This window comes from Sinocyclocheilus grahami, unplaced genomic scaffold (genome assembly GCF_001515645.1).
Source record: "Sinocyclocheilus grahami isolate Dianchi unplaced genomic scaffold, SAMN03320097.WGS_v1.1 scaffold132.1, whole genome shotgun sequence".
NCBI lineage: Eukaryota > Metazoa > Chordata > Actinopteri > Cypriniformes > Cyprinidae > Sinocyclocheilus > Sinocyclocheilus grahami.
This window is the reverse complement of record NW_015505311.1, coordinates 1996164-2009973: the sequence shown is the minus strand read 5'-3', so window position 1 is coordinate 2009973 and position 13810 is coordinate 1996164. Positions and strand designations below refer to the sequence as shown.

General features: G+C 38.6%; 1 protein-coding gene across 1 annotated transcript in view; it reads left to right on the top strand.

Annotated features, from left to right (window-relative positions):
* LOC107590744 (mitotic spindle assembly checkpoint protein MAD1-like) overlaps window positions 1-13810 on the top strand; it is a 102739-nt gene that overhangs the window by 10850 nt on the left and 78079 nt on the right. The window contains exons 10-11 of the mRNA XM_016279651.1: window positions 8733-8819; window positions 9082-9110. Of these exons, the coding sequence (XP_016135137.1) occupies window positions 8733-8819; window positions 9082-9110 (116 nt within the window). The remainder of the gene's footprint in view (window positions 1-8732; window positions 8820-9081; window positions 9111-13810) is intronic.

Sequence of the window (13810 nt, the reverse complement as noted above, 5' to 3'; positions counted from 1 at the left end):
CATTATAATCCATAATTATGTCCTCACTGGATGCAACAATGCCTTGTTTGTAATGGGTTTTATTGGTGTTGTCTCATCACGCCGGTACACGGCATCACAGTATGGTAAGGGAAGTAACATTTCCGTCACACGCTTGAGGCATTCAGCCAATTACAACGCACTGGATAACTGGCCAATCAGCGTACACCTCGCACAATAATTTGAAGCCTTGCCTTTTAGGTTATGTGCTGTTTTTTTTTTGTTGTTGTTAAAATTATTTCTATCCCAGCTTAATTTGCTTGGACAGCTATATGTTAATCATTCATTGGTTCGTCTAAATGTCCCGACTAGCAATTTTTTGTTTGAGTGAACAGTTCTTTTAAATTTTTTGTTCTTTTAAATACACTGCAGTCACGATAGCTCTGTTCCTCGTCCATCACATACAAACTCTGGAAACAGATGTTTGTAGTGTCGTGTAAGTGCTGTAATTTTCAACAGCAGAACTGTGATCATGTTCACATCATATGGATTGGAAGAACTTTGAGCAAAACTACTTCTCAGTTCTTTTTAACTAGGGTTATCAGAGGAACCATCATTTCAAACAGGAATTGCATCCAATTAGGTTTAAACTGTTAATACAAGTAAAATGCAAAAAATCTAGTTAACTTAATTAGGGCTGGACGATATGGCCAAAATTTATATCATGATAGATTTCTTAATTTCAGTCGATACGATATAATTCCGATATCGATATGAACACTATTTATCTGAAATAGAAATCTTTTGTAACATTATAAATGCCTTTATCATCGGCCTTTTGATCAATTTTAAGCATCCTTGCTAAATAAAAGTATTAATTTCTATCATTTATTTCCCAAAAAATAAAAAATAAATGAATCGAATCGAGAAATCAAAATCGTGAATCGAATCGTGAGTTGAGTGAATCGTTACATCCCTAGTATTGTATTGTATTGTAGCTGCCATGTCGTGGAGACGCTGTGTGTTTCGTTGTGAAGGAGAAACTACTTTGTTTGACCTTCCAAAAGAGGACACAACGAGAAATCAGTGGTTAAGTTGTATTTACAACACTGTTCCAGAACAGTTCAACCCAAATATTCAGATGTGTGCAGTGCATTTTACTGAGGACTGCTTCCTGAACCTGGGAGAGTTGCCTACAATGCTGTGCACAAAGGTTGTTTCTATAAAGTGGGGCAATTCAAACTTTGCAAGGACAGTCTGGCACTTCTGACTCACAGCCTGTAAGTACGTTTTCATATTTAAAGAATTTGCCACTGACGATTACACACGAGTTTTGAGCAGTATAGAGTAGCGCTTGTTTGTCATTTCTCCGATCACAAATGCAGACATGGTTTTATGTTTAAGTGGCGCGATATGCAACGCGTAAAAAGACCGTATGAGTCATTATATTCCGTGATTATGTCTCCACTGGATGCAACAAATGCCTCGTTTGTAATGGGTTTTATTGGTTGAGGTCACAACGCACTGGATAGCTGGCCAATCAGCGTATACCTCGCTTTTCAGAACGATGAGTTTTGTAAAAATCGACGCGTTTCAGAAAGGCAGGGCATAGAGGAGCAACAATAATGTACAGTATGTGGAAAATGTTCTTTTTAGCAATGTCATATGACCCCTTTAAAATATGAAACCAGACCACCAGTAAATGGCGGCAAATGACTACCATGAAAACCAATTCATTCAAACGGCTGATTCATTCAGAAACTAGGCAAGTGACTATCTTTGTGAATGGGCCGTTGAATCATTAGGTGCATCCTAAATCTCGTACTTATGCACTATATTCTATGACGTTTTGTAGTATAAATAGTGCGTGCAGTGCGTTCACACTGAAAATTCCAAAAATAAATAGTGTACTTTAAATACCCGAACGATGCACTTACATAACCGAAAAAATGAAGTGTGGAATGTTGGACACTTCGTACACTCAACTGTCACAGCTTTAAATGTGTAGAGAAGGGGGAGGAGCTATCAGACTTCGATTATGAATGACAAAATAACCTTATATAATTCATACGCTACATGCTGAGTACATAGTGGATAAGTACATAGTGTATAAGTGCGTAATGTATAGTGCGTCATTTGGGACGCAGCTATTGACTCACTCAGTTTGTTTAAAAATGTGGATTCATTCCATAACAAAACACTCCTGTGTTACTTGGAGACACACAACAGCTCTGCTGTGGCTTTGATTGGAACTATGATTGGTTTATTGAACAATTATTGTATAAAATCAATGTCACATTGAAATCATGCTGATATTCAGGAAACCTCTTGGTCGTTGTTAGATCGGGTCTCCACACCAGATAATATTTAGGATCCAGCCCCGGATGCCAGATCCCGTCAGAAAATATCAGTTTGTCCAGTAACTGAACAACTAGTCAGCAGCGCTGTTAATACCCAAACCCTGTCAACAGCAAGTCTTGTCTGGTATCCAAAAATACCCAAAACTAGTGTTTAACAGTCTTCTGTCAGTCAAGAAGTTGACCGAGGAAAACCAGAGAAGAGCAGAAGCAGGAGACGAAGTGATGATGGTAAAAAGTAACAGAGTTTATTGAACAATCTTAGTTGCATATGTCTCAATATTCAAACTTCGTCTAGCCAGCACAAATTCAACATGTACTGTTATACCAAAACTGCTTCACAACAACATCCCATAAACCTTGGGTTTTTGTCACTCCTAAGAATGGAATAAATCTTCCTAACCATTTTTCAGTCTCAGAAAATGAACGTTTAGTATGTGTCATGATTAAATGCTGTTTCACATAATCCTCTGACACTATTCGCATTGCTGGTAAGAGGTAGGCCAAATAACATCTACCTCTCCATCCCTTAGGAAGGAATGGATAAGCTGTGTTACCACAAACAAAGTGTGTACCATTAGGAGCAATGAGTGCTTCATTTGTCATTATCAGAAGAGTTTTGTCACATCTGGAAAATTGGAGACGCACTTCTAGTTTGGAATTATTTACCCCATTCCCTTCAATGCACCAGGAAGAATTCCCTTCGGATTTCATATTAAGAGCAAATGGATGGCTTGATTCAGTACTGTTGTATGCAGGCAAATGCCAGGAATTAAAATGAGGGTGAGAACAATTCCTGTAATGATATACACTGCTTGTGAATAACAATCTGCTTTCCCATGAATAATCAACAACCTTAAAAACACATCTGTAAGGATTTGACATTATCAGTGGTTCCATAATCGTGCACTTGGCACCAGCTTCACCTTGAGGTTTGGTACAATTGGAATCCCCAAAAATCATCATGAAAACATACTCTTTACCACCCCTAATTTCCTGTGTTTTGGCCTTTTACAACTTTAACCATTTTGGCCATTTGTGCATCTTTAGCATCTCTTCGTTGTCTCAGCAATAGGGCATAGTAAGCTCTAAACAAATTGTCTGGCAGGGTTGCAATTTTGATACCAGAACCATCAATTGGGGTGCACCACTCAGAGTGTTCAGTGATAGAGGTGTCGATTACCAAATCAATTAGTATGCTGCTAATTTTACCTGCGTTACTTTGTTCAGTAATGGAGGTCAAATCAAACAGTGGTAATGAATGTGCATACAGAGGCAATGATGTAGATGATTGAGGGAAAGATTGACATATGCAACAATTGGAAATATTAAGCACCTTAGCATATGAATGAGCTAGAGTTAATGCCGAATTCACTGTGAGGTTCCAACCATGGATGGAACAATGGATCTGAATTATGAATCAGTATGGAAACCAACACGGCAAAGAACAACATCATGTTCATGTTAGTTTGGCTCATACCCTTCAGTGTAATAGTTAAAAATGATCCACTGGCCTGGTTTTAATCTAGATTCAGGGGAAAATCTTATTCAGACAGGCTGCGTAAGCCTCATCTGGCACGACATTGTTACAGTCAATACATTATCAGTCACTGTTTACACTTAAGTACAATAAAATCAGAAGCATTCTCGCACAAACATATTTGGCGGCCACATTTCAGTACTTCCATGGTTATTTTTGTTACTGACTTTTCAATCAGGCTACTTGTCCACTCAAGATAACTTGTCCACTAAAATTCTCTCTAACTTTCCTCTTTAAAAAAAAAAAATCTACTTGTCCCAGACAAATGTTACGGTGCATTCACACAGGGTGTCGGCATTAATGCTTCTCATTTACTTTGAATGGGTGATGTCATGCATTGCTGAACTGAATTGTCAAGAGGCATTTATTTGTCATTTGCACAGTTACACTGGGGAACTGGGCATTGAAATGCCTGTGATGAGGCTCAAACTTACAGTACTTTAACAGGACTATACACACACATAGTATTCATGACCATATACAATTAGGCACAGACAGGTGGAGGGCATTGGTATATCAAAGTGACGTGCTATTTTGTAGGCAGGACAATAAATTCAATAAATACAAATAAGTGGCAGTAAACAAATATATGAGAGTTCTGAGGCAACAGTAACAAATACAATATCACAATACAACAAATACAATAAAGGCGGCAGGAACAAATGCAATAAATACAGAAAGTAAAAAGTATTGAGAGTTGCTGAGTGTGAGTGAGGAGGATGTGTGTCTGCCAATTCTGACTACCTGGGGTCCGCTGGTCAGAAAGTCCAAGATCCAGTTACATAAGTGACTGTTAAGTCCCAGATCCTTTATTTTGGCTACAAGTTTGGAAGGGATGATTGTGTTGAATGCAGAACTGTAATCAATAAACTGCATCCGCACAATAGCGGTCTCTTCCCTCCAGGTGTTTCATGGCAGAATGAATGGCCATTGCAATGGCATCATCAGTGGATCTGTTTGACCGGTAAGCAAACTGGAAAGGGTCCAGTGTGTCAGGTAGAAAGGAGCAAATGTGGGATTTGACTAGACGCTCAAAGCACCATGATGACTGATATCAGTGCTACGGGGCGGTAGTCAATCAGGCAGGAGACGGTGGTTTTTTTTGGGAACAGAGATGATGGTGGTCCGCTTGAAGCATGTCAGACTCAAAGAGAGGTTGAAGATGAAGACATCTGCTAACTGTGCAGTCCAGGCCCTTAGGACATAACCGTGAATGCCATCAGGCCCTGGAGCTTTCTGGGTATTGACTCTCTTAAAGGGGTCATATGATGCGATTTCAAATTTTCTTTCTCTTTGGAGTGTTACAAGCTCTTGGTGCATAAAGAAGATCTGTGAAGTTGCAAAGACTAAAGTCTCAAATCCAAAGAGATATTCTTTATAAAAGTTAAGACTTGTCCATGCCCTCCTAAAACGCCTCATTTAAACACGCCCCCACATGTCTATGTCACTGTGTGGGAAGATTTGCATAACGCCGCCCAAATGTTCATGCAAAGAAAGAAGGCATAACTTTTATTCTTGCTGTAGTATTGTTACCGCCGCCGCAATGTTGTGGATATGCTGTGTTTCATTGTGAAAGCAAAACTACTTTGTTTGGCCTTCCAAAAGAGGACGATATCCGCTATGTCATGCCTAGAGCTGATCTGTGCTGGTCACTGAGGAAAAACATCAACTTACCGCTGTCAATCGCCGGATCGGCTTTCACCGTGGACGAAGCAGAGTCCAGCCTGGCGTCGTCACATGTGGTTGTCGCAAGCCTCCTTTGTCGAATCCACCGGGCACCGCTCACTCAAGCCGCACTCAAGCAGTGGTGTGTTTCGTTGTGAAAGCGAAACTACTTTGTTTGGCCTTCCAAAAGAGGACATAATGTTTCTATAAAGTGGGGCAGTTCCAACTTTGCAAGGACAGCCCTCTACGAACACCTTGGCAATTTAATCGCCATTGACTAGTACATTGTTTTAGTTTACTCGCCAGACTGATATATATATATATATATATAAGCAAGCCAAAATCATCACAATTAAAAGAACCAACGACTTAAACTACTTCAGTCTGTGTACGTTGAATTTATTTAATACACAAGTTTCACAATTTGAGTTGAATTACTGAAATAAATGAACTTTTCCATGACATTCTAATTTATTGAGATGCACCTGTACTTAGCCTCCAACTCACACACTGGCGAGTAAAATATGAGAATTTATTAGCAGTTGGCTAGTATTAGACGTCATTTAGTTGCCCAGAGTGAAGTAAAGTTTTTAAGGAAAACATTACAGGATTTTTCTCCATAAAATGGTCTTAAATGGTGACCAAGGGGTTGAAAGTCCAAATTGCAGTTTCAATGCAGCTTCAAAGGGCTCTACACGATCCCAGCCGAGGAATAGGGGTCTTATCTAGCCAAACGATCAGTCATTTTGTAAAAATAAATAAATGTATATGCTTTTTAACCACAAATGCACATCTTGCACTAGCTCTGCGACACATGTCCACAAATTCACACATTATGTAATCACGTTGGAAAGGTCATGCACGGTTATCTCTTTGTGTACTCCAGTTCAAAAAGGTAGGATAGGGCGAAAAACTCCATCTTATATTCTCCTCCAACTTCAAAATCATCCGACACACTTTTTCTATAAAGGGCGTTTGACTTTTTGCATGTTCGCTTTGTAAACACTGAGTTGGTACTTCCGCCTTCGTCACGCGTGACCTTTCCAACGTGACTATGTAATGCTTGAAGTCGAGCTAGTACAAAATGAGCATTTGTGGTTAAAAAGTATATACATTTATTTATTTTTTAAGAAAATGACCGATTATGACATGGGGGTGAGTAAATTATTTTATTCTGGGAGTGAACTAATCCTTTGGAGTCCCTGCTCACTTCAGGTGTGGTTAGGGGGCAGGTGTCGTGGTTGACAGCTATTTCCATAGCAGGGAATGTGTTGCTTGTTTCAAAGTGAGCATAGAATGTGTTGAGCTTGTCTGTAAAGGAGGCAGACAAAGGCACAATACTGCTTTTTCTTCCTTTGTAGTCTGTGATATATCACAGACCCCTCCACATGCGTTGGAGGTCAGAGCTGTGATAGTCTGATTCCACTCTGTCTTTGAAGTCTCTTTTGCCAGATCTGATAGCATTTTGCTGGTCATACCTGGACTTGTAGGCAGTCAGATCATCAGAGTTGAAGGCTAGCTTACACCTCACCGTTGAGTCAATGCTTCTGGTTTGGAAATTTTATATTGACTGATGGGACAACATCCTCTGTGCATTTGTTGATGTAACATCTCGGAGTCTGTGTATTCATGAATGTTGTCTCCTGCTTCCTGAAACATTTGCCAGTCTGTGGATTCAAAACAGCCCTGAAATCTGGAGATGGCATCCTCACTCCATTTGTGAACTTCTCTTTTTTTTTTTTTTCTTGTTTGAGGCATTGTCTGTAGGCAGGTAGCAGCAGTATGGTAATGTGATCACCTTTGGTGAATGCAGGGCGGGGGAAAGGGGTTTGTAACTGTCCTTTAGTGTTGAACAGCAGTGATCCAAGGTCTGATCACTTTGTGTGGGAAAGTTAGTGTGTTGAGTAGAATTTAGAAAGAACTTTCCTAATGTTCACCCTATTAAAATCCCCAACAACGATGAAAGCAGCCTCAGGGTGGGCAAGTCTAGTAATAGTACTGTACAGTTCGTCCAGTGATTCTGTTTGTCCGCGTGAGGCGGAATGTAAACAACTGTGAGAATGATTGAGCTAAATTCCCACGGGAGGTAGAATGGGTGCACTTTAATGGAGAGCAGTTCAAGATCAGGGGAGCAGTGTGTGGCAAACACTGTAACATCTGTGCCCCAACGAGTATTAACTATAAAGCACAAAACACTATTGGGTCCGCGGATTGTGGGTCCGTTGCGTTGCGTCACTGGCGTTGCTTGCAACAGAAGTTGAAAAATGTTAAACTTTTCAAGCGTCTACTCGGGTGTCAGCCAATCAGATCTCCTTAATGCAAATACCCTAGTGCAGATGCTAACCAGTCGCATTCATGCAACACTGGAAAAGTAAGGCTGTTGTCACTATGATGGTCGCGTCAGCACCAAGCTTCAGACATGCCATCCATCAAGCATCGACGCTGATGCACTATCAATGTCAAGCCCTGTGGTGGTTCTCCCACGGACTACTTTGTCCTTGCACGTATTACAAATTGTGAACTTTATTCTTCACTCATAGTGAAGAACCTCCAAGCCAACGACATGCTTGCATACAGATGTGATTGTGAGCGTGGCTGTGACGTCATTGTCTGCACCTCTGGCAACAAAACCGACTGGCTCAGAATCTGAAAGATGTGACTGACCAGCCGTGCTGCAGTCCAGGCCGAGCATGCAGAAAATCGGCTGATTCTGGCTCCTGGCTGGTCGATCGACGCACCTCTACTTTAAACACCTCCGGTGTCTGTCTGTGAAAGTCATTTTAGCTTGTCTTACCTCTGAGATTTTGACTGTTTCTAACAATTAGAATCATAATTGACACAATCCTTTGAATTGATATTTGATTCATTGTATTAACTTTTTTACCCCATACAAAATGCTTTGCTAGGGGAAAAAAAACACGTATATTCTTGTTTGAAGTGTGATTTTTAAATGTTAGACATCTCAAATTTAGAAAATATGGTTGCTCTATCTGCAAACCTTGTGAAAAATAATTATAAATTATGAAGGGCTCATTTAACCTCTTGAAGTGGATGATCAGCATTTTCTGAAGGTTATGCGCACCTACTTTCACTGTCCATTTTCTGAAAATGAAAAATAGGCTTTTCGTGCCCTTTTTGTGCCTTATTCATCTGGTGCTAGTAGAATTTTTTTAATACCACCTCCTCTTTCTAATTAAATTATTTTGTTGTAGGAAACCTGAGGATTTGTCCAGGGAGGTGATACAAATTCAGCAGCGAGAACTGAACCTGAAACAGCAGAACTACACACTCAATAGCAGGTAAATACACACATGCACATGGACTAAAAGATATAGATCACTAACTTTGGGTCATAAATTTTGACTCATGACTCATTTGATTTAAGAAATTTGTCTGGAAGTAAGTCTGAAACTTTTACACAATAGTTCCAAAGTTATTTATTTTATCACAGAGCTGATTGTAGGTATGAGCTGAAACTATTTCAGATTAGATATTTGATATAGACGAGCCCCACTGTCACTGCATGATTTGTAAGATTTGACGTCCTCTGTAACAATTGAGATGGACAGAGTCTCTATTGAACTTCACTTGTGAGTGACAGCTCTTCTCCCGAGCTTGTGATCTGTCCCTCAAGATCCAATGGATTGGGACAGCCTCCCCCTCTCTCTTAAATGGCACTCTGTGAGTTCATGTCTGTTTTTGTGCTTAAGAATGTCATTATTTGACAAGGCCTCTAATGTGGATCTCTTTTCATCCTGTGCAGTTCTTTCAGCGGCAGTAATGGGGTCTTTTCTTGAGTTTTGCCGGCCAGCATTAGCCGAACTCTTTGATGCTCTTTCAGTCTATCTCTGGTCTCTCCCTCTCTAATTGTCAGCTGGTAATTGGTCGATGGGAGTTGGTGTGTGTCGGTGCTGCGCGGCTCGTCACTTGAGCAGTCAAGTCAAATGAAACTCTGACAATATCAGATCTCACTAATGAGCTGAGTGTTGAGATTGGGCTAATTATGAACTATGATGTCTAAAACAGCTTTGCAAAGTAATGAGTCTGCTGTCAGTTCTTTATGGAAGAAGTTGGGGCTGTCTGACTTTTCTTTTTATTGCTTTTATTACTTTTTAATGTGTTTCTATCAGATATAGGCCTATTATTTGCAAAGCAACTCACCTCTGGCGAGTGGAGGGCGTCTAGTGTGTGGAAAACAATACTTTTTGTGAATCTTTGGTTCTTGTTGTTAATTTCAGAGAGTACTTGTAGTAGACTTGGATCAATGTCCAAAACATTTTGGTTTCAAAACAATAATTGCCTGTGGTACCTCAGAAGTAATACCTAATCAGTACCATTGGCAACAAATACACTGTTTTTGGTTGACTAATGCAATTAAACTAGGGGTATCAATAGATTCAATAATTCACTGTCAGTAACTCTCAATTTTTATTGATGCATGTGGATAATACATGTAGCAGATGATGTGAATTTGCAGTAATTAAATTTATTAATTATAACATTTTGGTTTCAAAACAATAATTGCCTGTGGTACCTCAGAAGTAATACCTAATCAGTACCATTGGCAACAAATACACTGTTTTTGGTTGACTAATGCAATTAAACTAGGGGTATCAATAGATTCAATAATTCACTGTCAGTAACTCTCAAATTTTATTGATGCATGTGGATAATACATGTAGCAGATGATGTGAATTTGCAGTAATTAAATTTATTAATATACCGTAATACTGACAGCACAGCCAACACAATATCTAATAGCACACAAGTAACTGTCATAATTTAAAATAATGTGACATATAGGGCTGAATGATTAATTGCATTTGCGATAATATCGCGATATGAAATAACGCGATTTTTCAATCGCAGAGGCTGCGATTACACGGTCACGTGACACGCGAGAGTGAAGAGCTGTGTTCTGATCTTGAAGATCAGATCGGTGTATGACATCAAAGTACGGCGAGAGAAAGCATAAGGAGACGTCCACGCTCTCTTATAGCTCTCGCAGTGCTTTGATGACACACGCTCATCGGTCTAAGCAGCGCTGCTTCAAGTCGAGCACGGGCCATTAGCAGAAAAAGAAAATAAATAAATAAACAGCCAAAGGACGTAACTTAGAATGGGAGATGAATCGGTTTGTGAAAGCGAAGAGAAAAGCCATAGATGAAGTCGCACAGACCCAGGCAGGTGCTGGTCATTTAAAAGCTAAATGCAGAAAATATGATGAGGCATATATCTTGCTCTCGGCTTCACTCACCGTGTCTATACCAGACGCTACAGTTGTCGCACTGCGCCGCAACAGCTCTACACTGGACGCGACAAAACGACCGTTGCAAATCATTTGAACTTTGTGTCAGGATGTCATAAATAGAACAAGGCATCAGTTTAATGTCGGGTTTTGTCGCGTCGCATCGCATCCAGTGTACACAGCGTCACTAATTATAATAGTTTCTACTGTATTTTGCCGCTCGTGTAAAACAGCATGAAACCTACAAAAAATAAATAAATAACAGGGAGAGAATAATAATAAGTTATTCTCTCTATGCTATTTTTCAATGTTTCAAGTGAAGCAGGTGCTTTTTCCCCTGTAGGTTTTTTAAATTTAAAAAGTATAAATTTTTCATAATGTTTATTGAAATTATTTGGTAGTCTGAGGTGGGATGGGGATTCGGGAAAGGGGGGCAGATTTTTTTTATAGGTTTAAAGGGGGGCGAGACCAAAAAAGTTTGAGAACCACTGGTCTAAAGTTAACAGACAGTGTTTAAAAAGTGCAGTCCACATGTTTACATATGTTTATTACAGTGACTTTGAATTACCTAAAGTAGTGTGGTAAAGCAACAGATTTGTTTTTATATTTCTGCAATCTACTTTAGTTTGTGTGATTTGTTACTGACTTTCATATTAATGTTTACACCATGCTTATTTAAACATAATTATTGCATGCTTACAAGGTTGGAAGTTCAACAAATAAGTCAATGTACTGGGATTGTAGTTGTTAAATAAAAATGTCATTCATATCAATTTATGCATCACCTAATTTCATCGTAACATAATCTATCTAATAGCGTGTTGGGCATACTATACAATGATTTATAGCTTGTCTTTGTTGAATAATACAGAACATAAAGAGCTTTAAAAAATAATTGCATATTAAATAGCAATCGCAATATTGGTAAAAAAAAATCGCAATTAGATTATTTTCCAAAATCGTTCAGCCCTAGTGACATATAATGTGTGAAAATAATACATATATTGACCATATTTTGCTCCTTATGCTAAAAGTCCGGAGCTTTTAATGGCAGGCAGCTGCAGTGATGTGATGACTTTACCAACTGGTTATTGGCTGTTTTATTTAGAAGGTGGGACTTGACCACCCTGGTGTATAGGCAGGGCAATATAGCTAAAAATGTTTATCTTAATATTTTTTTAAATTTTGATGATATTCAATATAGATTAATGTTTTTGCATTTACTCTTGAAAAATGTAAGTTGATTTGCCCCCCATAAAAAAAAAAAAAAAGACGTGATTTGGATTAAACAGCTATTTTTTTTACAGAGTACATTCAAATTGTTCATTTTAAAATCAACAATAGTTAAAAAATAATGACGATGATGGCTTATTGCTTTTTACTAAATGAATGGAAAAGGAGCGTTTAAAAATATTATGTACCAAAATCAAATATGCAATATAAAAATGATACAAAAAATTGCAGTCTTCCTCCAAATAGTTGTGGTTGTTACAACAACAAAGTAAGTCCTTTTATATTGCAATATTGCTAATATTCAATGTATTGCTCAGCCCTACTTTTCAGCTGCCATATAGTGTGTTGCCGTTTCCTTGATTCATATACGAGTGCACCATCTAGGTATCTATCCTTTGACTCAAATCACAGTATTTTTATGCTGGTATATGATAGGGGTGCACCGATTGATCGGCTACCGATCACTATCGGCCGATAATCACGTTGGGATGATTGATCGGCGGTCTCTAAAAGGCCGATCTCAAAAAAACAATCTCAAGCTGATGACGCTGCCATCAGAGGTTTGGCACGACACGCAGCATCTCAGTCTCCGTCCGGCACGGGCTCATGTTAATGGATTAAAGCGTGCACACTGCACATGGTTGCGGTCCGGCAGTGCATTCAGGAGTGGTGCGTCTGCAGCAGTGCAGAGATCGTTTCCGCACCAAGTCTATTTTGCTGCGTTGCAAGCGCTGAATTAAAGTAAAAGCACATTGTTTGCAGTTAATATGAACATGGATTGACACGAAAATGTAGTAATTACACCATAAATGCATATTATTAATAGTGATCGACCGATATTGATATTTTATAACCGATACCAATTATTTGTGTGTTTATATGCCCAATAACCGATATTTATTTACTGTTATAAAGTAAGTCCATACTTCACTTTTTTCCTCCTTTCAGCCATCTTAAAAAAAAGTGTTAAATTACCAGTCTTTCATGTTAAATTTAATCTTCATATTACAATAAAACATTTTATTTAAAACATCAGCAGCAACACTAATATTAACAATAAGCAAAATAAATGTAGAAGGTCTAATGTTTTCAAATGGAGAAAATAAATAAATGAAAGGAGTCATATCTACTTCATTTTAATCTACAGTTTTAGTAGGTTTATAAGATGTTTAATAGGCTAAAGAGTGAAGAATAATTCACTGGATAATGTTAATTCACTGAATAATATTCTCTGGAATATTGAAATATAACAAACAAAGCATTGTATTTTATTGCATTTCTCAACTGGCATGTTATATCAGAATTACTAATAATGTTTTTGTCGTTCTAGATTATGAAATGCCTGCTGACAGCACAGTTTATCTATGCATTTACACAGAACTATACTCAAACTGCGATCGCTCGCGGAGATAATAAATTAGCTTCCATAGAGATGTATTTATTTAGATGTTTATTAGCGAAATAATGATTATATATTAAATGTTAATACAATTTAGGGGTGTTTTAAACAAGTGAATCTCGGTGGCCGTGCTGGAGCATTTCCTGAGCATCAACCCGGTGAGTGAACAACAATATGAAAGCGACTTCACCAGACTAATGATGAGCAAATATACAACAAGATAGGAGTAAATTTAGCATTTTTATTTCCAACATGCGCTCATTCGGGGCTGTATTATTTAATTAATGCAAAGTTACATCTTTATTGGGAGAGGACTTGAAGGATTATTTTAGCCTACGTGACTCCGCCTTCATGAGACGATGAGCTTATAGACAACAGAGAGCGAATTAAATTCAGTACTTTTATTCCCA